Source organism: Argentina silus, assembly GCF_951799395.1.
Source record: "Argentina silus genome assembly, chromosome: 18".
Classification (NCBI taxonomy): Eukaryota; Metazoa; Chordata; class Actinopteri; order Argentiniformes; family Argentinidae; genus Argentina; species Argentina silus.
Genome location: NC_139672.1, coordinates 15126033 through 15152980, shown reverse-complemented (window position 1 = coordinate 15152980; position 26948 = coordinate 15126033). Strand labels below are relative to the sequence as shown.

Genomic DNA, 26948 nt, shown 5'->3' with positions numbered 1-26948 from the left:
TATCGCAGGCGAGGAAGCGTTTAAATGTCTCTGATTATCAGTGCGGGGTCTTCTGTGAGTTGTACAGTGCCTTCGGAAAGCATTCAGACCACTTCACTTTTTCCACATTTTGTTGTGTTATACGCTCAATTTAAAATGGATTAAATTAAAAGAATCAATCCACACACAATACCCCAGAATGACAAAGCGAAAACATGTTTTTAGAAATGTCAGTACATTTATTAAAATTGAAATACAGAAATACCTCATGTGCACATACGCATTCAGACCCTTGACACTCTTAAAATTAGCTAAAATGCTAAAATGTCATCAACAAATCACTCAATAAGTTGAATTGAGCCCATATAGTAGTTCATGTAATTTTGGAATTAATATCTTTGTTTTTATAGGGTCTATGACTTGCATAGGAATCAATTACACGCTGTGCGGATCAGGTTAAAGTGAGTCTATAACGCAACAAAATGTGGAAAGAGTGAAGGGGTCTGAATACTTTTCGAAGGCGCTGTAGATGACCGACGTATCACTCACAGCTGTCATTCAAACCTCTTTAGTACACCACAGCCTCAGACAGGGGAGGCTGGTGGAGGTAGAAATCGGAGGACGGGGCTCATTGCAATGCGGGGAACGGAATGAAGAACGGTATCAAACATTTCAACCTCCACCAGCCGCCACACGTGTTTCGGAAAACCGTTCCTCATTCCATCCCATGCATTACGACGCGCCCGTCCTCCGATTTCTACCTCCACCAGCCTCCCCTGGTTTCGGCAATAGCCTGCCTTTCTCTCGGCACGTCCGTTGGACGATGAATTAACTCCCTCAACGACGGAGGACTTTGGCCTTCTCCCGAGTCCGGCACACTCTGCCAGAGCCGAAGTGAGAGCACGTCTCCTCGACTCAGAGGCCAGCACCCTCCCCTGCGTTCCCCCGTTGTGTTTTCACACCTCAGAGCCACCACTCTCCACTCAGCCTCCACTGTAAAAGGCATGATCTGCTACAATGACCTCGTCCTCCCATGTCTAGCTCCGCCACGAAGCACAGACCCAGCTAGCACCACGCGTTGAGATGTCTTAAGGACACACCGTGACACGTTTTTTTTAGAGTCTTGAGACATCCTGAAATGACCAAATGCATCAAGACATCTTCTCGAGGCAGAATTGATGGCTTGGTATGTAGCTCTCTTTCGAAAAAACGGTTCAATCTGGAACCAAAAAGGGATGATCTTCACAGGATACCACTAACGACAGGGACAGCCGAAGAACCCGTTTATCTTCTTCTAAAAGTGAGAGGCCTATCCGCCACTTGACCTTCTGAGACAACACTACTCTCTTGGTACAGGCTGTGTGTCTACTGTACACTCCAGGGGAGGCTGGCGGAGATGGAAATCGGAGGACGGGCGCATTGTAAAGCACGGAATGGAATAGGGAATGGTATCAAACACGTGTGAGCCGGGCCTCCGATTTCTGCCTCCACCAGCCTCCCCTGGAACACTCATTAGATGGCAAGACAGCCTACAATAACCCACAACAAAGCAGTCGTTTCAGATCACGACAATTTATTTCCCAAAGTTCCATATGTTGCTTTCGGCAGACATAGAACAGCATTTCTTTGATAAGAAACCAACTCGGCGCAGCCAATTGTGAAGCGGGGAGGGTCTGGCCCGTCTTGTTAGTAAAGAGCCATACAGTCCTCTGTACACAGACGAAACACGAAACACTTTCTCAATGGTGACATTGTTCTTTGTAGTTTGAGATCCTGCTCCGGAGCGAAGGAAAGAACATCCACAACTGGAGCACACAGAGAGAGATTTTTTCGCCCTTAAGCAATAGTGTTGCTGCCGAAGCCGTTTTATGTCAACACAGCTGGAAAATGTTGATCTGCAGAAAGACAACATCTCACATGTAGGTTTAGTAGTAGTAGTAGCAGTACTACAGTGGTATCACTGTGTTAATACTGTACCATTCCCTTTCATGTTGGGGAACCCAACCAATCTAACCAAGAGCCGCTCTAAGTCCATAACGTAGAATAGAGCATGACAGAACCAATCTAACCAATAAAACACTGTTATACAACATAGAAGAACCAATAACAAAGCTGTTCTACGACACAGACAAACCAATAACACGCTGTTATACAAGATTGAATAACCAATAAAACACTGTTCTACATAGAATAGCCCGACCAACAACAAGCTGTTCTACGACACAGAATAACCGACACAAACCTGTCCTACAACAAATCATATCATAATGAAACAGGCGTAAAAAACATCACTAGTGTTGGGAGACGCATCCATCTAGAACCCCAGATACTGGCGTTTCTCTATAAAAATGTATGAGGTTGTGCAAGATCGTAGCCTGGTTCTGTGTGTTCCACGGCCCCAGGCCCCGAATGCTCTACTGTACCTAGCAGGCCTCCGAGCCTCATCAAAAATACATTAGGCCAGCTCCACTTGATAACATTGGACAGAAGCAGACCCTTAAGTTTGAGCCATCCTGGCACTGACACTGTGAGAGCGAGCCACTCGCTGGAGGCAAGTGTGCCCATACTAAAACACACAGTATTTTTAGCCTGACACGCCCGTATACAAACCGGGAAGCGTTTGCATCGTATATAAAGAGACGGTATATTTATTGTGGGGTATTTTATCAAATATAGAGCCTATATCGGAGGTAGAAAAGTTCATAAAATACCGAATACGGTGTGCCATATGCTGTTTTCCCACAAACAACTCACAAGTCACAGCTCACAGGGCGTTTATGAGAGACATCATTCAGGTAGATTTAATACACCCAGTGAAGGGTGTGACGGCCTATTTTTACGTCCCTCTGCGGGTAGCTGTCTCTGGGTCGCACGTTCTTCACAGAACCTGGTTTTATACGCTACGTGGAGGTCATTTCCTATGCAGTGAAATGTGTATGTGACATTGAAGTGAATGAATCGGTTAGGAACTGACACTCACGCAAAAAATCTGCTAAATAACGAAAAGGAGAAAGTGAAGGAAGGTAGAATGCTATGGATCAGGGGAGGCTGGTGGAGGTAGAAATCGGAGGCCCGGGCTCACTGTAACCCGTGGAACGGGATGAGGAACGGTATCCGGTTCCGTGCATTACAATGAGCCCATCCTCCGATTTCTACCTCCACCAAGCCTCCCCGGCCATGGACGTAGGGTGTATTCATGCGATAGTTTTCATTCCAATGTTGTGCAAAGTATGATTTCACAGACGATTGGACGGACAAGTGCTTCCCTCCCAAATGTGCAGGAATTAGTCAGGCCCCTGAAAGAGAGCAAGCAAGCCTATTAGGTGCTTAACAGTGCTGTGTTGATAACACATGCCTAGCTGGGCTTGAGTCCCCATGACGAAGACAGTGTAGCCAGCTCCACATTAGTGCTGCTGGTTTTGTAAGACATGGAAGCACTCCCTTACTGCGGAGAAGATCTGGGTCAGCCACTGTACTGGGACAACAACAACACCATATCATGCTCTATATTACAGATTGGTGACATATGGTCAGCTATCTGGACTATAATTGTCACATCGTGGGGGTAGACGGCGCCAACATGGTGGTTTGTGTTAGACGCTGCCTCTTGGGGGTATGGATTTATGTTCTATGATTTCACCCTGTGTAGCAGATTAACACCTCAAGGGCATCACGTGTATTGTACATGTTTAGATACACCATAGCTTGGGAACAGTGGAGGCTGGTGGAGGTAGAAATCGGAGGACGGGCCCGTTGTAATGCATGGAACGCGTGTTTGATACCATTCCTCATTCCATTCCATGCACTACAATGAGCCCAGCTATCTGGACTATCCCCTGCTTTGTACCGTAACAAGAAGAGCGGGGCTGGTGGAGGTAGAGATCGGAGGCCGGAGGCCGGGCTCACTGTAACCCATGGGATGGAATGAGGAATGCCTTTGTTTCTAACGCCTTTGTTTCTAACGCCTACAACTTATGTGCCTTACTAGAAATGCGCCTACATCACCATCATCCAACACAAAGAACAACAAATATCACTGGACAACATCATCTAATCAGCACAACGCTCAGGCTGGCGCGGCTCCTGTAGAAGTGATACGTCGGAGGTTTGGCTCCGGGCGTCCTCGGCCTCGAGGGAGAGCCCTGCAGAGGTCGAAGGTGACGCTTGTTGAACCACTGTGACACTAAAGACCAGATCAACGCAGACAGTACTGGGTGACGAGGGTAAACGGTGTGTCACTGCCCTCTCGCCCCCCCTTGCCCCAGAATCTCATTATGCCCCATGCCAACCACCACAGGGGGAGACATCCCTCTCACCTTCAGACTGGTACACAGGCTCCTTACCAGGGCTAGGCACAGACACAGACACAGGCTCCTTACCAGGGCTAGGCACAGACACAGACACAGACACAGACACAGGCTCCTTACCAGGGCTAGGCACAGACACAGACACAGGCTCCTTACCAGGGCTAGGCACAGACACAGACACAGGCTCCTTACCAGGGCTAGGCACAGACACAGACACAGGTTCCTTACCAGGGCTAGGCACAGACACAGACACAGGCTCCTTACCAGGGCTAGGCACAGACACAGACACAGGCTCCTTACCAGGGCTAGGCACAGACACAGACACAGGCTCCTTACCAGGGCTAGGCACAGACACAGACACAGGCTCCTTACCAGGGCTAGGCACAGACACAGACACAGGCCCCTTACCAGGGCTAGGCACAGACACAGACACAGGCTCCTTACCAGGGCTAGGCACAGACACAGACACAGGCTCCTTACCAGGGCTAGGCACAAGACACAGACACAGGCCCCTTACCAGGGCTAGGCACAGACACAGACACAGGCTCCTTACCAGGGCTAGGCACAGACACAGACACAGGCTCCTTACCAGGGCTAGGCACAGACACAGACACAGGCTCCTTACCAGGGCTAGGCACAGACACAGACACAGGCTCCTTACCAGGGCTAGGCACAGACACAGACACAGGCTCCTTACCAGGGCTAGGCACAGACACAGACACAGGCTCCTTACCAGTGCTAGGCACAGACACAGGCTCCTTACTGCTGTCCTTCTACGAGCTAGGGCCAGGCACAGACACAGACACAGACATAGGCTACATACTGCTGTCCTCCCACGGGTCAGGGCCAGGGCTAGGCACAGACACAGACACAGACACAGACACAGACACAGACACAGACACAGACACAGGCTCCTTACTGCTCTCCTCCCACAGGGCAGGACGAGGCACAGACACAGACACAGACACAGACACAGACACAGACACAGACACAGGCTCCTTACTGCTACACTCCCACAGGGCAGGACGAGGCACAGACACAGACACAGACACAGGCTCCTTACTGCTACACTCCCAGACACAATGAATCAACACTTAATTCAATCGCCTGTTTCTTAGTACCGGTAGCGAATCCTCCTCTCTGTGTCTCCTCAGGAAGCAGCCTACCTGGTACTGCAGAAGACCAGCACACAGAGACAACTGCAGGCATCAGTGAAGGATGACACCCTATAGCTGCATCTCCATAACCAACCACGGCTTACAGACGGATCAGACAATCCAACCGTGGGCTGAGCTAAATCGGACTCACCTGCTTCCCCTCGTCCCATCCCAACACGGAACAGGAAAGAACCCAAGCCACGAAAACAGAGAAGGATCCGAGCTCCACAACAGAAAAGGTTTCAAGTTTCAGAATAATAAGGAATCAAAGCTATCTGAACTGCGGGGGGGGGGGGAGGTATAGTCTACCCTCGTACACTCTTGATCACACACGCACGTTACACAACCTCCCGAACTGACAAAGTTCTCATCGCTGGAGAACCGTGGAGGCTGGTGGAGGTAGAAATCGGAGGTCAAACACTTGCGGTATCAAACGGTATCAAACTACCAAACGCGGAGTCCTCCGCCAGCCTCCGGCTGAGAGAACCTGACTGGTCGGGAGGCTGTGTAGCGGTTGGGCCACCGCCGCAGGACGGGAACCCGAAATATCAGGCTTCACACTCGGGCCTTGTTAGCGTCAAGTCCGCGGAACCGAGGCGTGCGGTTCTGGTCGCTGACCCGTGTCATCGGCGGCGCCACACCGCATAGACACACTTGTCAGGGAGCGACGGTGATACTTTAACAAGGAAATCCTGTTAGGAAATTAGCCATGCATGCCAAAATGGTTCAAGAAAATGCCTCTAAAAGCAAAACTAATCCCAGCGGTACTGAATCAGACATGTTGGCAGAGGGTATCCCATGCGTATTGTAACTTTCTTTTTATCTTATTTTTTTACTATTGACTGAGTAGGTATTATTGGAAGGTAGTTGGTGTCACGCCAAATATCGTCCCCAGGCCGTCACTCATTTGGTCCAAACTGTCTTTCTTCTACATCTGATATTTTTACTATTTGTTTGACAGAGATTAGATCAAATATAACATGGCAGCAGCCTCACCGACATAACAGCTACAGCTTAAAAGGATTCTCATGTTGTAGCAGTCGGCAGTTTCGCTGGATTTTATTCAGGGAATGAACTCGACATTCATCTCCAATCACAGAGAGGAGCTGACAGGATGCAACTTCCTCGACCCAGCTCTGATCTGCACCGCCAGGCTGGTGTCACAATTCTTCTAGTCCTCCTCTCTTGTGCTCCAGTAGCATGAAAAAGGGTTCTTCGGCGAGGTAAGAGAACCCTTTTAGGTGCCATGTAGAACTTTCTGACACTGTTTTCTTTTTTTTTTTACACGCTTTTAGGTGCTAGGCGTTTGTAGCCTGCGCTCCGAACAGCACTGAATGAGTCATATCTATCATTGATGAAATGGGAAGCATTTGGGTCCCCGTTTGTTGTGATAGCTGTCATCACAGTGGTCTATTTCAACACAAACACACAAGACCTCTGTGGCTCTGCTCCAGACCTGATAGCCTGAAGCTTGCCCCCCTCTCCCTCTCTCTCTCTCTCTCTCCCTCTCTCTCTTTCAATCCCATCACTCTTCCTCACTCTTCCTCTCTCTCTCTTCCTCCCTTCTCTCTCTCTCTCTCTCTCTTTCAATCCCATGACTCTTGCTCACTCTTCCTCTCTCTCTCTCTGTCTCTATCTTGTTGGCCCGCCTTAGTCAGATCCAGCTGCTCATTTGGCCAAAGAGCAAAGCAATAAATTAACTGGGTTTCACTGGAACTTGGGTAGCATTCCGGGTAGGTTTTGCCCAGTCTTTTCAGACATTTCTGCCCTAACACTGTCGTAGAGACAACATGCTGTAAACCACAGCCATCACCCACTGATTATGGAGTAAGGCTCAGTAAATGGGAAATGGGTTCTAATCCCAGCTGTAGTGAATCCATCCAGTAAAACCTTATTCTTAGTAGTACTGCCATACATGTGTTTTTTTATTTTTTTATTAGAGAGTAATTACCCTAGTAATACCATTGTAATAACATGTCATAATAACACACTTATTCAGTAGTTGTGTTGTAATTGCATAGTAATAAAGTAGAGGTTATGTTATGAACAGTCCCCGGTATTACTCACTTCATAAACAACAACTCTACCAGTAGTCTAGTTACTGTAGTTTACTGCTTGGAAAACATATAGATAGTGATTTAAATGCATTGATTAATTGATTCACTCCTGTATTGATCCATCCATGAAGAGACACTGTAGAGAGTCGCACCCCTGTAATCAGTCAACGCTGCATGCAAAAATGCATCCTTTGAGACTTGGATTGAAACTCCTATTTCATCAACGGCACTGAATAGCCTAGTTTTCACTTAAGCGGAGAGAGTCAATGCAGGGCGAAGGAGTCCTCTCTCCCTCCCTCTCTCTCCCTCTCTTTCTCTACCTCTCTCTTCTCTCTCCCTCCCTCTCTCTCCCTCTCTCTCCCTCCCTCTCTCTCCCTCTCTTTCTCTACCTCTCTCTCTTCTCTCTCTCTCCACTCACTACCACCTTTGTTGCCCAGGTCTGGCTGTTCCCATGACAACAAATCCCCCAACATTGAATTGTCCCAAAAGAGAGAATGCTGCTCCTCAGCTTGGTTGTAAACTAGCAGCTCTGCGTTCAGAGCGGTACTGGTATCTTCATTTAAAAATTACAGCCGTCTGAACAATAAATGTTTTTTTTTTACAAAAGCACCGGCGCCTTCTAACAGAGTTAAATTCAATTCCAATTCATTTAGAAAACCGTAAACTTCCAAAGGTTCCCCTGTCATTTCCTCAACTAAACTGTGATTAACATGAGTGCAGTGGAAGAAGACAGGCAGTCGAAGGACGCTTTGCTTTGGCAGACAAGTTAGCGTGGCAATATGCAAGAGGCCTATAAATTGAATGGCAGGACCGGGTTAAGTAGCGTAGGCTAGCCACCCCTCACCTGCTCTCTGTCCGCCCCCGGGGCAGTCAGGAAATGCACCGCGTTCATTGGTATGCAGAGGGGGTTGCATGAGACAGAAAGCCTCAGAGAACCTTCAGACACACCAGTATTCTTCCAGCAAGTTTTCATCCATCAAAATGAGTCCTAAAGGAAAGCTGTGTGTGTGTGTGTCTGTGTGTGTGTGTGTGTGTGTGTGTGTGTGTGTGTGTGTGTGTGTGTGTGTGTGTGTGCATGCGTCTGTCTGTGTGTCTGTGTGTGTGTGTGTGTGTGTGTGTGTGTGTGTGTGTGTGTGTGTGTGCGTGTGCATGCGTCTGTCTGTGTGTGTGTGTGTGTGTGTGTGTGTGTGTGTGTGTGTGTGTGTGTGTGTGTGTGTGTGTGTGTGTGTGTGTGTGTAGCCTAATTGTGAATGGTAAACGAGATTTGGAATTAGGACCATAGATTAGGTGGTCAGATTAGGTGGTTTAATCTGGGTTACTGGGTGCTTTAGCCTCTACTCCAATTAAATGGGTTACAGGTGTAAATGATTTGAGAAGATGACTTTTAAGTCCTACTCAAATCGTCCTACTCAAATGATGCCGGTAACACATTAGTCATTAGCCTTGAGAAGTTAACCATGACCCTGTCACATGCAGATAACTAATGGTGGAGACAAAGAGCCAGTGAGACCACTTGGGTACAACTTGTTCTAAGTGAGACTTCAGTGCAGTAAACCGAAATCAGTTTGGCAGAGACATCCGCTTACATTTACATTGAAATGAGGACAGGCTGAAGAAGTGTAGCCGATTTAATCAATAAGTCGAGCGTTTGTTACCGGATGATTATTGCGTGCATAACAACATCATTACGCTTTGTTAAATAACGTTATATTCGTCTCGCGTGCTGCAACCCGATCTAGCACAGCATGCGATCGAGTAGAGTTCACCGCGGGAGATTTCCGAAACATGCCACAGACATATACATATGTACAAACAACAGCTCTCTATTTCGTGAACCGTTTGGCGGATTGCCGAGAATTATCGCCACTATACATTTGTCAACAGTTCCTGTCTACAGTAGCCTGTGACATTCGCTTGGCCCACGCTATGTGGACGGCGGCTGGGGCATCGTTGCATGCGCCGGACCGCTTCATTTTGAGCTTTATTCGGCTTGTTGGAATAACGATGTCGAACTTGGAAAAAGAAGAGACATTGCGGATGCATGTAGGTGGCCGGTTGTAAGGATGCTACGGCAAAATGTTACAACAAAGCATATATACATATAGCTTACATTAAGCACATCATGCCTTTAAAGAAATGTATAACATATTTGCGTTATAACGAGAATCAAGATGGCAGGCAAAATATCTGCAAAATAACAAGGAAACATGAAAAGACAATGTGATGATGAATGAAAATGTGTTGTATATCTGTTATAAAAATATCCTTACCTTGAAGTAGCCTGCAAGCAACCCTAGTCTCCTATGGAAGCATTTTCTTTGTTGTTGCACCAAGATTTTATAACAAATCTGTCAATTTCATAAAACAGATCCAAGATAGCAATAAAGCTCTCAACAAAACGTGCAGAATATTGCTGAAAGGTACATAATACCCGCGTTATAAAAATCTGGCGCGTTTTATATCTTTCGGATGATAAAATCGGTCATTCATTTTTCGCGGACACACTGACAAAAAACGTTTTGCCATTCAACATACTTATCAGATAAATGCCTCATTTTGTTTGACTATTTACGAAGGGCGATATCCCAAATAGGGGGTTGTATAAATCTTCTATCTTCATATTTCGACAGTCCGTTTATGGTTTGTTGTGGATATGAACCGAATAAAAGGATGCTGAGGCACTGGTAGGTCTCTCTCCCAGTACGGAACCTCGGATGGTCCAAATCAGCTCTCGCATTTACACCACAAGAGGGAGCGATATGGGGTGATACTGATAGTGTAATGATAACCCCAGCGCTCTTTTGTCTTGAGCTGAAAACTTAAAGCTGTATGTGCTGCTATCTTACTGTCTTAGGGGATATCACTGAATCACTCTCAAAACACCAAGGAACGTTAAAGAAATACCATGCCAAATATATGTCCTAATTTGTGTTTATCCCCATAGGTTCGAAATAATACTGGACTTCAAGAGGCAGGAGGACAATTCTCTAGGCAAATATCAAAACCTCAAAGAGAAACCTGCTGCTGCAACCTATTGAGGCTCACCAGCCAGTATCACGTCATTATTTTTAGCTGGTTATCTACCGCCCTCTAGTGGTGAACTATGAGAGTACAGTAAGACAGGTGCATATGCACTCTCACACGGCCGACTTGGGAGTGATCATCACTATTGAGAGGACCGCGGAGGCTGAAGTTCCACACGTCCACTCCACCAAGAATGAAGCCGTGGAAGAGAGCTGGACGTGAGAGGAACATTAATAGGTGGGCTTGCTTCAGCAAGTATAATAAGTATATTCTTCGACATACTTATTATTATTATTATTATTATTGTTGTTGTTATTATTATTCAAATTCTTCCACCTGCTACTCCTCCTACAACTTTTAAGTCATTCACACCAATCCAAATTTAAAACGTGCAGAGAGGTCTAACTCACCGGCTGTATCACAGCCTGGTACGGCAGCTGCGCCGCCCTCGACCGTAAGGCTCTACAGAGGGTGGTGAAAACGGCCCAGTCCATCACCGGCCGCAAACCACCAGCCATTCAGGACCTTTACTCTGAGAGGTGCCAAAGGAAGGCTGTGACGATCATCAGGGACCCACAACCACGTCCTGTTCTGTCTGTATTTTAATACTAACAGTATTTTATTACTAAGTTTTATTGTATTGCTGATTTGTTGATTGTTGTCGACTGTTATTGAACAAGGAGCAAGATCCCAAAGCATTTTACAATGTCAATTACGGCTGTATGCGTTGTATGTGACAAATAACATTTGATTTGATTTGATTTTTTTGACAGCCAGCTGCGAATGTCCACCTGGCTATGTTGATGGATGTTTCATATATGTTCATATGGGGACAGGCCTAAATGAAAAACTTGCCAAGTGTGTGTGTGTGTGTGTGTGTGTGTGTGTGTGTGTGAGTACATTTCCATGTAATGTAAAGGACCACATGAAATAATCAGACTGGAATCAACAACATAACAGCGACAACAACAGCTGTACATGTGGTTGGAATATTTTATTCTTTCAAGGACAATAATGAAGTCAAAGGAGCCATTTTTACACATCATGTCAAAACAATGGGTTTCACCAAACACATCAACATATTAAACACAGTCACCGAAGCCATAGAGGCATATGGTCTTCTAGATCCTTCCTTTACATGGAATGATACATACACCAACTACCATAGAGGTGTCCAACCACAGCCCTAGAGGGCCCCAAAGCCATGATATGCTGTCATGGTTAACTGCATGTCTCAAGCAGAAACGTTCCCAGACACAGATTAAGCCAAGTCCTGGAGCACTAAAATACACCGTCAATGGGAAACTGGCCCCTAAATGAACAATAGGTGGATTTAGAATACAAATATTACCCCCCTCAAGTTAATCACTTCCTTAAGGAGGCCCTCTAGGTCAGGGTTGGACACTTCTGGATGACACCTAGGTCCATTTAGGAATGCTCGAAAGTAACCAGGGGATAGATTGAATGAAAAGGGTACCACTTCAAATACTATTCCAAATGTTGCTTTTTGGCTCATGCCTTGAGGGCTATTCAAAATATATTTTTGCATGGATGAGGACAGACCATGACCCTGTACATTCTTCAAACCAAACCAAAACGAGAAAAACAACAACAACAACAACAAGTGTTAAATCTGTGGCATGCTGACATCACACGCATCGATACAAATCCACAGAAAATGGTTTTCCAGTCTTACGAGGATAATGTTCATCACTTTTAAGGGCTCAAGCTAAAGCTTGTTACAGGACACTGTTGCCATGTAACCTGTCGTCACGACTCCTCATCGCTAGGAACCGACAATAACACTGGTGGGGAATCGGTTTAGACTCTAACTAAATTATCAGACTGTAAAGAGAAACGGCCAAATGGTCTGAAGAAGTTGTTATTTATGTCGGGGGGGGGGGGTCGGGGTCAGACCATTTCCAGCAGTGGGACGACAACAGCTTCAATCATTCGAGCTCAAAGTTACACAAAGTTGCTCAAAGTCACACAAAGACAGAGGAAGACTTAAAACTAACAAAACAGGACATGTACAAGGACGGGTAGCTGGTCTTGAGGAAAACAGGACATTTCTCACTCTCCAACAAGAGATAGTTTACAGGGTTTGGAGACCTGAGATGGAGCGGACATAAGCTATGGTCACTTGAATTCAGATACAGAGTGTTATTGTTGTCATATTCAGTCACAGTTGACTGTCAATAAAGACCACTTGCTTCAAAATAAACAAAAACAAAATCAGACACACAAAGCGAAGGTACACAGAATGGTAAACACCCTCATGCTTCACAGAGAAAGAGACATGTGCCCTTTATATGTACACACACACACGTACACACACACATACACACCCCCTCACACACACACACAGATTTACTATATTCTCATTTTTAACCAATCAGAACTGAAGAGTGCCTACCAAAATGAGGTCAACACAAATGAAAAGATGATTTCACATCAAATCAAACAATATCAGATGACAAACAACAGTGAACATTTTCGATCAATGACAATGATTAATTTACAGCACATGTTCGGTCATGAACGCCACCATTGAACACCATTGGCCATGAAAATATAAACAATATGTCGTAAATGTAACTGATGCAGGGTCTTAGTCAGCAACATAGAGAATCATTGGATTTGTTAAATACTTATACACTACATATGCACACAAACAGTTCTACCACTCCGTACGGATTTTACAGCCATCCAATACAGATTATTACGACATCGCTGAAATTTTCACTTCCATGTGATAAAGAGAACAGCTGCATTTTCACAACTCAAATGACACCAGAGAGACACCAGAGTGGTGCTGCAGATGTTACACAATAGTGGCATTCCATTATTTCTTCACAGGTCAGGGATGCTCTACAAGTGAATGAAATAGATGATCACACTGCTAACAGATGATTTCCTCCTTACCGTCTGATGGCCATTTTGATTGGGATTTATATGACAGAACAATAAAAGTATACGGGCAATACCACAAAGTTTTGCGAGCAATTATTATTGTTATCCTATGAGTACTGTGGCAAGTAAATTTATTCTATTCCGAAAAGGGGGGGGGGGATTTTGTCTTGAAACACCAGCAGTTCATTCTAACCGTACCGTAGTGTTCCTTTAAGACAAAATGGCGCAGATGTGTCACTCTTCAGCAAATGATGGTTAAAAACAATCACAGACGGGAAAAAAAACCATTTAAATAATTTACTATGTATTTACATAATCCATCCTTCTTCTTCTTCTTCTCCTCCAGCATCGTCTTCCATAGATCTTGTCATCTTGATCTTGTGGATCAATCTTTTCTAATCACCCATTTTTACTTTTGACGTCTGAAAGAAAAGGACAACAACAACATCATCATCATCATCATCATCATCATCATCAGGCCAAATTACACTTAAGTTCTGTGTACATCACATCATCAATTTGCAAACCAACCAATGACTGGACAAACAAAGTTTTCAAACAGCCAATCAGTTACCTGCAGGATGGCTACGATCACTCCGAACAGCCCGATAGCACTGCCGAAGATTTCCACGATGAGGATTTTGACGAACAGGCTTCCGTTCTGGGCGTCGGCCAGCGCTGCCCCGCTACCCACAATGCCCACGCAGATGCCACAGAACAGGTTGGAGAAGCCCACGGTCAGACCAGCGCCAAACATGGAGTACCCTGTTGGGAGACAGAGAACACAGACAGACACAGACACAGACACAGACACAGACACAGACACAGACACAGACAGACAGACAGACAGACAGACAGACAGACACACACACACACACACACCCCTCAGTTAGTGATTGATAATGCACTTCCTCTGATAGATTTCTGTGTACTACGAGACTGCAAGTGATAAACTGTAGAGCGAATATTGGTTCGTAGAGAGGCTATCTATTTGATAGCACATACACAAACACACACACACACACACAAACAAACACACTTTAGATCGCTGACATTTGATGCCAGTTTACATACTGTGAGCTGCAATCAACATCCAAAATCAACAACTGAAAGGCCAACTGAATGGTATTTTCTTACCCGCTTGGTAGTTCCTGGTCCCAATGGTCTCAGGTGTGGTGCCACTGAAGTTCTACAATGGGAGAAGCACGGTTTAAAACGTGTAAAATGTCTCTGAGATGTAGGCCCAGACCATTATCGATGTATGAAACATCAATGTACTGTATAACTGGAGCCAAAAGGGGGAATCTATACCCACAAAACAAATTCAGCCATGCTTAATATCTCCCTCTTATCAACCTATTATGCTTATGTAACCGAGGTGAATTGGTAAACTCCCTCCTCAGTTTAAATATTTCCCAGGGCTCATGCTGTGATGGCCAATTGTTAGCTATTCGGTGGCTCAGCTGGCTAAAGCTGCTGCCTTTCAGGACAGCTGTCACGTGTGTCTGCAACTCAGATGGCCCAAGGCCAAGGCTGAGTACCGGTTTGAGAGGGAGGAAGCGAGAAGAAAATAGCTGGAGGCAGGGCTCTTTCTTATCGAGCGTCACTTCTGTGGAAAAGCCTGCCTGCCCTTGTTATAGGGGGTCGGTGACAGTTACCACTTTGAAGACTGACCTCAAGACCCACCTTTTTAGAGCTGCACATGGTTGCCCCTAGCAACTCGCCCCCCCCCCCCCCACACACACACACACACACACACACACTGCCTTTCCCCATTGTGTACCCATATGCTTTTATTTGAGAGAGGTGTTTTGTTAATGTGTTTGGGGTTTTTTATGCAATGTATAGTGTGTTGAGACCTTAAATGCACTCTAAAACTAAATCAACTGGAAACTTCAAAACTAAATCAACTGGAAATTTTAAAACTAAATCAACTTGATTGTTAACTGTTGAGCAGCAGTGTGACCCAGGTCACCCTCACCTCAGCCATGTTACTGATGACGATCGCCATGATGATCCCGTAAATGGCCACAGCCTCACAGAAGATGATGCTGCAGACAGAAAGAGACAGCACACCAGTTTATAACACAGTAATAAACACATTTTACCAGCTTATTACACAGTAATAACACATTTTAAAATGTGTGTATATGATCCAGGTTTTACGCCAACATGCAGCCATGGGAAAGAGCCGCTCATCCCTCATTGGCCTACCTGACCAGATTCTTGGTTTTGATTCGTGGAGCCTTCACTCCACCGCCGATGATGCTGGAGCCCGTGATGTAGATGCCCCTGTAAAAACGAGAATACAAACATTCAGTAACAAAAACAAAACTTGGCTCATTTAAGTCTAAATTCTGCACTCAGATGTGGGATGTCTTCGTGTGGAGGTAACCTACAGCGGGAAATGAAAAGCAGGCTACTCACCAGGCAGCACCGACAACAGACAGGGAGATGGCCAAGCCGATCCCAAGGTTCGCCCACATAAAGGGTGAGGTCTCCGTCAAAAACCTGAGAGAGAGAATGTGTGTGAGAGAGAGAGAGAGAGAGAGAGAGAGAGAGAGAGAGAGAGAGAGAGAGAGAATACCATTTCAATCAGTGACAGGCATCAACCACGCTCCAAGATTTCTATGTATCCTTCGTGACTTGCAGTGTGCACATTTTTCTAGCAAACACCACCTGGCTTGAATTGGGGCGCACACTGAGCAATTTGAGGTACCTGTAGATATGGGACAGGTGGTCTGGCACATAGCTTAGGCTAACTACTTACCATGCCACATCAAAACGGAATCCAAGGTCGAAAATTGTATAGCAGAGACCTGGAAATGAATAAGAACGGCAACAGTTATGCAGATATAAAATATACCAAACACTTCCAATATTTTGGGGATTTGTGCATTCTGAGTAGTCGTGAGTGAGTGTGAGTGTGAGTGTGAGTGTGTGTGTGTGTGTGAGTGTGTGACAGTTTGCAACTGTCAATGTTTGCTGAAACCCCAAGCAGAGACATCAACCCTCTCCCTTTACATAAACCTACCGCGTAGCCAGTGGAGACAACGGCACAAGAATGTGTCACAGATATGACGAAGTGTCATCGAGTACGGGTGTGATAGCTCACCCTCACATGAGACCCGTTTTAGTTCCCTATTCCTCCCTCTGCTAGGAGTGTGGCCAGCTAGCTAGCTAGCTAACCCAGTATAGCCCGGCATAGACAGCTGGCTAGCTAGCACTGAATTTCGCAATGCTAGCTGTTGTGATATGAATTCTGGCATAAAGTACGGGGAAGCAACCAACTGCCCAACGTCAAATACACTATAGTCAGCTGCAGCAGTCAATGCAAATTCAGTTTGCTAGCGTACAAGTCGTTGATGTAACTAGCAAGCTAGCTAGTTAGCTAGCTAACACAGCTAGCGACTTGTGCCCGACTACTCCCTGGAACGGAAACGTTCCATGTAGTGTTGCATGTTATGATCATAACGTTGTACCAGGTTTGTTGGTGTAATTGTCACAACTACCTGCAGCAGGGGCCCTCAATAAAACATAGATGTAAGTAAAACAATAACGCGAAACCTTCGTTTATAATAGACAATGTGTTGAGCTAACATCGTTCCGTAAATTACATGCTCCATTCCAGCAATTAGAATGACTCCACACTGCGGGTAGCCGATTACGAGGCGGGGATTGCTTGACAACAAATGAATGAAAACTATACATATGATAAGCTATTGAAATCATGTGTTACTACTAGTCATTAAAAGACCAAATACCAATCGATTGTCATCTTACCGACGATGAGAATGGTAGTCCAGAAGGCCAAAGTGACCCCGGTGTAAAGAATGGCGTGTCCGTTCATCATACACTCTAGAAGCATCAACACGGCGATACGTGACAGCTATGTGTTAGCTATCCTCAACGCGTCGACTACGATCAATGTCAATTAATCCGAATAACCTCAAAATACTGTGTCCCACGGCCACCAGAAATCGCTGAATCGGAGAAGGAAAATCTACCAGCATCAGAAGAGGGAAGCGGAGCAGTCAGCTGATCGAGTTGGGCTCTGGCATGTGACCACATCAACAAACGTCATTCCACTTCCCCGTTTTATTTCAGCTCACAGATCCAGGGTCAGTTTATCCACTGGTTGTAATCCTGCTCCTCCGTACTGTTTTAACATGCACATCTGACTTTAGATCAGAGCTTGTGTATAGGATATGTCACAGGATCAAATCAGAGAAGGACGCCTATGGCATGTGGCTCTGTCTGTACATTCACGTAGACCTCGGTGGGTTACCAGGTTGAATTTTTCCCACGATAATCTCGGTGATGATAATCAGTAATATTGGAATAAGGTCTCTGTAACCTCTGTGGCTTCAGCTAAAAACAAACCAAGCAAATTGAATGTGAATAATGAAGTGTCAGTTCATGTCAGTGACTAGAGAGAAGGCAACTCCATCCCTGGGCACAATATAAAATAGCCAAATGTTAATAATGCTCATTCAATATGGTCGATTGATGTTTCAGATCTGTGTAGGGGAACATATTGGAGGGAACCACTTTCTGGAATGAAACGCAGCCCAAGACTATTCTGAACTCTGTTCTCCTGCGTATGACTACTTTATTGTAGGTCATCTGTTCAGTTGCATGATGATATGATGTGTTTAATGGTCACTGCAAACGCAGAAGGTGGGCTGTATCTTTACAGAGCACAGGCAATAATGCAATTAATGTAAGTTGTTTAAATGAACAGGAGAGGGAGACATTTGCTATGTTTGTGTCACGGTAAGGACACGGTCTTGTGTTAACCGCGAGATCAGGCACCAGGCACCAAAGACACGGCGGACACTACCAACCCATCCACTGGATCCTGAAAATCAAGAATGACATGATGTCCACACGTCCCTCAGACTTGCTGTTGTATAGGAATACACGGAATACAACAGTAAGAATGCATTTTAGGCTACATCTTAACTGTCCCTCCTTAAAGACCTCTTCATCCCCACTACCCCTCTGTACACGTTTCTTTCCTGTAAAAAAAGTAATTTAAAAAAAAAGTTACAAAATAAAATAAAAGAAAAAAGCATTGTGACTGCCAATAGCAATGATTAATTGTTCTTATGATGACTGATGGATGATGATTCACTTACTTAAACAAATGTACTTGTTATAAGCCTTTGGGTAAAGGCGTCTGCTAAATGCCATAAATGAAATGTAAATGTAAACAATATATGCGTTGAAAATATGAATGCAAAGTCTTATCATATTTCAAAAAAGCTTTCCGTTTTGAAGGGTGAGGATCTGCCTTTGGGATGGTTCTCTGGACAGAGATAAAAACCTAAACCTGTACTAAAACGCATCCTCAATGGAGATTTTTTTAAAATTGAAAATGCTATTTCGTCCAGGGCTTAATCTGTGTCCAGGAAACCGCCGCGTTGGGTGTCTTCCCCAACCCTGTTGTGTCATCTTGTTTGTTATTTATTGTTTCTCTCTTTTACGTACAAATAAACTATAGAAATAAATTATACTAAACAAGAGTGGGTTCTTCATTAACATAATAATTGTCACATTTTGAAGGAATACATGTATTACAGTGTTTCGTTTTCATTTCATTTTATTGTTCATAAAACACCTTTAAACAGAGCTCTCTAACACTTATGTAAAAAGATATTTGTTTTGATGAAGGTAAAAGCAATCGAAACTCATATACACTTATTGCACTGAGAGTGAAATAAATGTGTGGTTTTTCACGGGTAACATAAGCGTTTGAATATTTTGACTGCAGTTTCAAGTATCTATTCGGTTTTAAAGGATACATCCTTACAACTTCAACATCATAAAAAAACAAAATGTATGAAACATGAAAAAAACCAGTGTTTTAGTACCTGTTCTGAGCCCTTTTGAGAAGCAGGGTAAGCCTTCAAACAATTAAATCGTGAAACGATCAGATATGTTTATGAAATATACATTATTTTATTGTAAAAACTATAGAAAATAAGTCTTATATTCTTGGTCTGAACTGTAAACAACAAAAATGTAGAATACAAATGGAAAATAAAGAAAAAACCCTGACCTGACGCGAAAGTATAAAAATTATGCAGGATATAGGAAACAAGGAATGATCATTTGGATGTTTGTACAAAAATACTGGGTCCTGCCCACAGCCATTATGTTGTTTCGAAAATAGTCAAATCAGCAACGAAAGGCAGTCACCAACAGTCAATAATTTATGCACAAGTCATAAAGAGCACGAGGGTCCTCCTTTTTTTAAATACTGCACTAACATAATTTAGAAAATAATGATCCTATGTACACGTAGCATATTTACATGTTCAACAACCCTATGATACAAAAGGTTGGAGATAAAAATCCATGTGTCTTTGTTTGTTGGTTTGTTTGTTTACATGTGCCTCTTCATGTGTAAGGCCAGGTGGTCTGACCGGGAGAAGGCTCGCTCGCACAGGTGGCACTGGAACGGCCTGTGACCGGTGTGTTTACGGTAATGACGCGTCAGCTCGTCAGACCTCGCGAATTTCCAACCGCATCCTTCCCAGTTGCAATGATACGGTTTCTCACCTGTTGATGATGGAGAAAATAGTTAGCATGCTGTGCGTAAAATGGTGATGGTGACCATAAGAATTTTCAAGTTTCAAGAAGTTTCAAGCGTATTGACAATAATATCAAGTTGAATGATGAGCCTATTACACATTCCAGGAAAAACGGACAATTCTAAATTACCTGTATGTGTTCTCATGTGGGCCTTCAGGTGGGAACTCTTGGTGTAGGTCTTCCCACAGCCGGGGAACTCGCAGCTGTGCGTCGCCGTGCGTTTTCTGGCCCAGGTCCGGCGACCGCGTTTGGGCTTGCTGTCTTCTGGTACGTAGAACTCCAGGAGAGGCGACGACGGAGGTGTCAGTATCACCCCCGGCATGGCCGGGTGGTGGACCCGTGGAGGATCCCTGAACATACCGTACTGGCCATGGAACTGAGGCGCACCTTGGTGGTGCAGATACTGCGGTGGGTATGGCGCATACTGCTGCGGATGAGCCATGTGAGGGTGGTGATGCGAGTTCATGTCCCCCAGGTGACAGTCTTTGCGAGCCATCCCATCCCGGGACACATTGTTGTGTTGCATGGCCTGGGGTGCCGCGTACCCCTGCATAGCAGCGGGTGGGTGGTGCGCAAAGGTTGGGTGCAGGGAACGCATGTGTTTCTGCTCGTATATCTGTCCCATAAAGTCACTCGTCGCCATCATGCACGACTGTTCAGTGGTTTCAGTCTTTATTTTGTATCCCATCGGGTGAGTGTTGTTCACTTGCTGGTGGCCTGGAGCAGCTGGGTGTAGCGCACGCAGCTCAGTATACTCCCGCCTGTCCGCAACAGGCTTGACGCTGTAGTCGGGAAGTGTGTCGGTCTGGTAGTTCATGTCGGGAGTCAGCAGCTCCGCCACCAAACTGTGCCCGGGACTCGTGTTGAAGTTACCGTATGTGGGTGTGGATTGAGGACCCTCGCTGTCATGCACCGCGGAGCCGCAGCTCTCCGGAGACTCCGGTAATGAGTAAGAGCAAGGCTGTTGAGACGAGGTGTTGCTCCCGGTAACCTCGGATCCGATAGTGTTGGACAAAATGAATTCTAAATCCAAGAATTTCCCAAGATCGTCTTCATCCCTGTGGTTCACTGCAGGAGATTCGACGATGCTGAACTCGACTTCAATGTGGGGTTTCAGGTCGCCACCTGTTGCGCTCATGTCACACTCGTTCAACTTCCACATCTAAACAAGATAGGAAATGTACATTAATTCATTGCGTCGGTCAACAACTGCTTTCCAATGATGTGTTCAGTTTTTCTTCATACTTGAAAAAGGCTTATCAAATAATCTCCATATATACTCAACTTTGCAATCAATTAACAACAAGCCAGTTATTGTAATAAACAAAAACAACATTGCTTTCAATTGTTTGTTTTAGAATGAAAATAAAGATGACACTTACTTGAACAATTTCAGACTGCTTTTCGTCTAATGTCTGAGTGCTGAACGAAGTAATCGACGGCAGCATCGCATCAGCGAGAGCCATTGTAGAACGCAGAAGTTCTCTTACTTATTTTATGCCTATTGGAATTCAGTAAGGTAAACAATATACAGAAAGGTCTATCGAAACACATCAAGAAATGTGCTCTGCTTTGGTCCAAGGCGAAGATACAACTCCACATGAATGCTCCGTCAGGCTATTATAGGCGGCCCCAGTAATGGGGGCGTGGCCGTAGGTAGTCAAATTACACCTAGGCCTATTACGTGTCCTTTATTGTCACCAAAAGCCAATGTAATGCCCCTTTGCTTTGCTAGATAGATTTTTTTTTTTTCATATCATGGACAACAAAGTTGTCTTCTATCAAACATTTTGATCATTGGTTGTCCTTTATTGGTTTAGAAATACAGGAGTAGTACTATTAAACGTCTATGCAACATTTTAGTATGTTTGCCGTAGACGGTATGTTTGCACAACACAGCTGTCACGGTCGTAATGGTTGATTTCACAATGAAATGTGAATATTTGGACCTTCATTTTGAGGTTATTATCTTTCCAACATTATGGTCTACAACTGAAGGAATATGTCGATGCTTATAGGCATAGGCGTTATGTTTTGATCCACTATATAAATAAATCAGACTATCAATACAAATAGAATGTAATCTACAATACGTGGATTAAGATTTACTTATGACATATTTCATATTACATATTTTTAATTCATGGGACTATTCATTGTAAAATAGCAGGAACTGTCCTCGTTTCATTATGCCTCAAAAGGAACCCAATCTCCTTACTATGATGATTCCCTCTTCGAATATAACCACAGGGGGCGACACAAAACCTGGCACACTTGCCATAAAGTATAATCTAATATAAAACATATATGTCTAAACTCCATTAGATATAGCTTGGCATTCGGTTTATTAAACTGCTTGTGTTATAGCTAATGTTGGATAATGTGTTGGCTACCTGTTGAATGTGGACCTTGTTTCAAAAGGGTCATAGCTGACCTATAACCAGTGAAGTGCAATTTAAGAATAATGCATTATTTTGCAAGTGAAAAATCCAACTTCTTCCGGAGTTTCGTTTCACCCGTCCAACACTCCGACCTGCATGAACAGAAACACCTGGGCAGCCTTATCTCAATTGACACTATCATTAATTTGTCTCACCGTGATCCCAAGTTGTTTAACATTTAAACAAATACGTGTGAACCTGTGCCATCTCTCAGGACGATCGAAACACTTTTTTTCATCTTGATGGTAAACAAAGAGGTTACAAGTTCGTTAATGATCTTAACGTAAACAAATCCATTCTCTCTCTTGATTATCATGCAAATGATGGGTCCGGGTGCATTCGATTTAGTGGTGGGGAATCCCTAAAGCTAAATCTGCAAATAGAGGAATACACTATTGACATATTTCTTGTTGGTAGTTGGGTTTACTAAACTTCGGGTTTTAGTAGTAAAATGTAAAAAAAAATAGGCCCCGCATGAAGAACACATTTGGGGATAGTAGGCGAAATAATGAGCGATCGAGTCTAGTGTTCTAAAAGTTGGCCTGTCTGCGCAAAACCAGCCACGAATTTAGACGAAATAAATCATACAGACACTGCTGCACAACCTATAGGCTTTGTGTCAAGAACATCGATACACATTTCCATTTACAATATCCCATACGAGTTCGTAACATCAGATGACACGTCTATTGAGAAGTTTATTGACAAAATACGGGGGTAATGTACGTAAACGGTTGTCGTCCATTGATGTCTTGCAGACCGCCCTGCACACAGAGAACAGCCTTCCTAGAGTGTGCTCGTGCCTTTATAGCCCGTTATTTTTAAACGTCCTACGCAAATCAGATCCCGGAGAGGCCGTGGTGTCTCGTGCCAAGTGGAAATGGAGTTCGCTTCCTGGGGAAAAACTGCGCGAGCTCTTCCTTCACTTTCACTCTAAGGGCGACACACGCGGCGACACACACACACACACACACACACACACACACACACACACACACACACACACACACACACATGTTCCTGAACAGCAGCCACCCACACTCAACTCCAACATGATATGGCCGCTTGGCGGATGGTATATTTTGTATTTATTTATAATATATTTAGAAATATCTACTGAAACGACGCAAACAAACTAGACGCATAATGTAAACGACTTCAGTCCGTATGGCCCTATATAACATATGTGTTTCAAGATCTTTTAAAACAACATTTGGATGCCAAATATACGTACTTTGCCTCATGCCAAATACGCATCAACATAGTTGATCATAACGTTACTCGCCAACAAGGCTGGCCGGTGTAAAGGCACCAACAGTGATGTCCTATCTTGTTCAATCAAACACAATATCAGCCCGTGACAATTTAAGCCAAATGGAGAGATAAAGAGAGAGAGTCGCTGGTGGGGTCGCGTTTCTCCTTTTGTGTTTGTCTATATTGAGGGAGAGGAAGTCTCCTCTTGTTTTCTAAACACAATTAGGAAGATTGCATTTTGGCAGACAGAGCTGAAGCCTCATCTTCCTGGATACGTTTTTAGAAAAGAAAAAAAAAAGGAGGCTAATTTGTCTTCATAAATGTTTTGCCAGAGGTTTAATCTAAAATGTATCTCTGTCTCTGAATGGGGGGAGATTCTCCATTACAGTAACTAAATCATACACCAGTAACTCAGACACACAGCTGGTAGAATTCCACATCAAAGCAGTTTAATTGTCAAAATTACTTGTCATCCAGCCCATATTACTGTGACCTTGTTTTACAGCTTAGTCACAGTTATCAAAAATCTACTCCACCCCTGATTGACGCACACACTCACGCCATACACAGAGACACAGACACACACACACACACACACACACACACACACACCCTCTTCAATCTTACAAAGCCTGCTGACCATGTCTCTCTCTCTCTTTCTCTCTCTCTCTCTCTCTCTCTCTCTCTCTCTCTCTCTCTCTCTCTCTCTCTCTTTCTCTAGATGCATGATAATGTGCCCAGAAGTGGTTGGTCAGGGCTGCGAGACTATGGGAGCCATGTCTAAGTCTTTATTTACCCCCAGTTGATGGCCCTGTCTTCCCCCACTCCTTTCCCACTGTTTGTCTTCCCGTCCAACTGTAGTTTCACTCACTTCTCAAATCAATTACAATCTAATCTGGCGACTCCAGAATAGTAATTACCCTCCATCACACAGGAGAAGAGAGAGGGGGAAACCCACCACCACCACCGCCACCGCTATCTAATATAAATACGCTGCCTTGCATGACATGAAAAAGCAACACAGAGGCACTGAAGTACCTTTTTCTGACATATCAAAGGAGGTGAGGCCTGTGGTCATGTCAGGGAGGAAGCAGGAACAAATACTAGCGTGGGATAATTGTGGGAAAAGAAAAGCAATAACACTGGCCGTAATCAGTAATTCACCTCTTCCTGAGGGCAGACGCCTGACAAGTTTAATAGTCTGGTGGAATACTCTGGTGTGACTGTCTGAGCAGTGTGTCGTGGGGTGTGGAGGACACTGATGAAGGCTGAGGCCCAAACGTTTGTCTGCCCACCCCTGAATTAATTAAATACTACTAAAAAAGGAAAGTTCAATCTCTTTTTTTTTTTTGACCAGCTACATTATTTTGGCGTTCTATTCCATTTTTGGTCGACCCGCCTGTTCTGAGCGCAGGCGTCACACGGACTGAGAGATTGGGGATTGGTGTCAACAGTAGTGTTATTGAATGTTCAGCTAACAAAAAAAAAAAATCTCATTCGTTTTGTTGTTAAAAAAAAAAGACTTACACAAATGTGTGTGATCAAGGGCGTGGTGTGAAGTCGTCTATACCCGCGTTACACTGATGGGGTTGTAACGGTTGTTGTTTACACCCCGCGGTTTAATTCCTGTGTACATAAGTATTTCCAGTTCCTGGGGTAGCTAAGAGGTTTTATAGCATTCAGCGCTAATGAATGTTTAGTTGGCCCTTAATGAGATGAGGATCACAGTTAGCTGCAGTTTGCTATTGTAATGATGACCATGGGGAGGGAGGGAGGGATGGAGGGATGGAGGGATGGAGGGAGCGGGGGGGGGGGGGGGACACATTGGCAGGAGAGAGAGAAGGACATGGCCTCACAGCTGGTAGTTGTAGTTACACACAGACACGCTCAGGTGGAGGAGTGTGTGTGTGTGTGTGTGTGTGTGTGTGTGTGTGTCTGTGTGTTATAAGTGCATGAGGTGCATGAGTCAAGTAAGTTCAGTTGCAAAACCTAAGCTGTGCTGTATAATACTGTACTTATGGCCCACACTACCCCCCCCCCCCCCGACCCCCCACCCCCATACCCCCCCCACCCACCCACCTCCACTGATCTCTATCTCCACCCCTGTTCCATGGATTCTCCCCCATGTTTCCAGCCGGGTGCTCTTCTCCCGGTGTCCTGGTGGCCTCAGCCCCAGCCAGGGCCCTGTTCCACGTCACTCATCCCCCTCTCAGGCCCTTTGTCTCTGGGTGTAATTGGCCCTGCCAGCTCTGGGGCTAGCCTTGTCTGGGGACACAAAACCGTCTCTCTGCGTGTCTGCATCGGCCTGGGGTCAAAAGGACACCTCCAGAGGAGCCCTCTCAACCCGGCTCGCTCCTCCACTCCTTAACAATGGGGGGAATACCTGGGAAAAGCAATTATTTGCTCTCCTATCCGTCTCCCCGCTCTTCATATTCTATACTGCTGTTAGCAGAATGTAGTCAGGCCCCAAAGAAAAGACTGTGTCACTTGCTAAAGCCCCAATGAAGGTTAGGCTCAATAAACTCTCCCATTTGGGCTTTTGGAATTGTCAGCCCTCTTGAATGATTCTTAGAACACAATGACAGTTTGATATTTCATTTTGTATGAGCCCATATCGTTGTTGTAAAGACCCATGTTTTTCAGTGTATGTATTTGACTGCTTTGAAGGATCAATAAATTAAAGTATAGCAAATAATTACTACTTGAGGATATATAATCTATATACAATACCACCATCTGTTGACATACTATATATACGACTAGTTTGTTGAAACAGCAGGTCAGCTGTGGGGTTGTTTGCCTGAAGCTATGAGATTAGCCCAAAAGATTATCTCACACCAATGTAATTTAGTACTATTTCCATAATATTGTATAACATGTTTTTTTGAATGTTGACAATGTTTGAGAAACACCTCTGGCTTCCCATTGTGCAAAAGTGATTTAACCTGTTTGGATTCCTGTACGGTATAATGTGATTCAAACAAAGGATGCTTTGTAACATTAGTCCTCAAATGACATGTTAATAAAGCGTGAATAAATAAATGTAGTTCATATCAAGCACAACAAAGTCCCAACAAAAACAAACAAGTCGTATAAAAAACCACAAGCTGTGACCGCTTGGTACTTTCGCAGACCTCTGAGTATATTTACCTTGGCTGTTTGGGTCTTTGAGACCGCCATGATTGTCTGTTAGATTTACACCTGGGCTGGAAAACA

The 26948-nt window shown here is 44.5% G+C and overlaps 2 protein-coding genes across 2 annotated transcripts; both read right to left on the bottom strand.

The window, feature by feature from the left end:
- Window positions 1-11503: 11503 nt before the first annotated feature.
- Window positions 11504-17453, bottom strand: atp6v0b (ATPase H+ transporting V0 subunit b). The gene is made up of 8 exons (XM_083689663.1): window positions 17221-17453; window positions 16208-16256; window positions 15865-15948; window positions 15652-15729; window positions 15419-15488; window positions 14575-14626; window positions 14012-14202; window positions 11504-13859 (listed from the first exon to the last, which is right to left on the bottom strand). Exons 1-8 carry the CDS (start codon window positions 17303-17305, stop codon window positions 13833-13835), a joined length of 636 nt encoding a protein of 211 aa, XP_083545789.1. The 5' UTR covers window positions 17306-17453; the 3' UTR covers window positions 11504-13832.
- A 1571-nt stretch (window positions 17454-19024) lies between these two features.
- klf17 (Kruppel like factor 17) lies at window positions 19025-21617 on the bottom strand. The gene is made up of 3 exons (XM_083689586.1): window positions 21420-21617; window positions 20167-21199; window positions 19025-20004 (listed from the first exon to the last, which is right to left on the bottom strand). The coding sequence occupies exons 1-3, from the start codon at window positions 21501-21503 to the stop codon at window positions 19829-19831; spliced, it is 1293 nt and encodes a 430-aa protein (XP_083545712.1). The 5' UTR covers window positions 21504-21617; the 3' UTR covers window positions 19025-19828.
- Between the last annotated feature and the right edge of the window lie 5331 nt (window positions 21618-26948).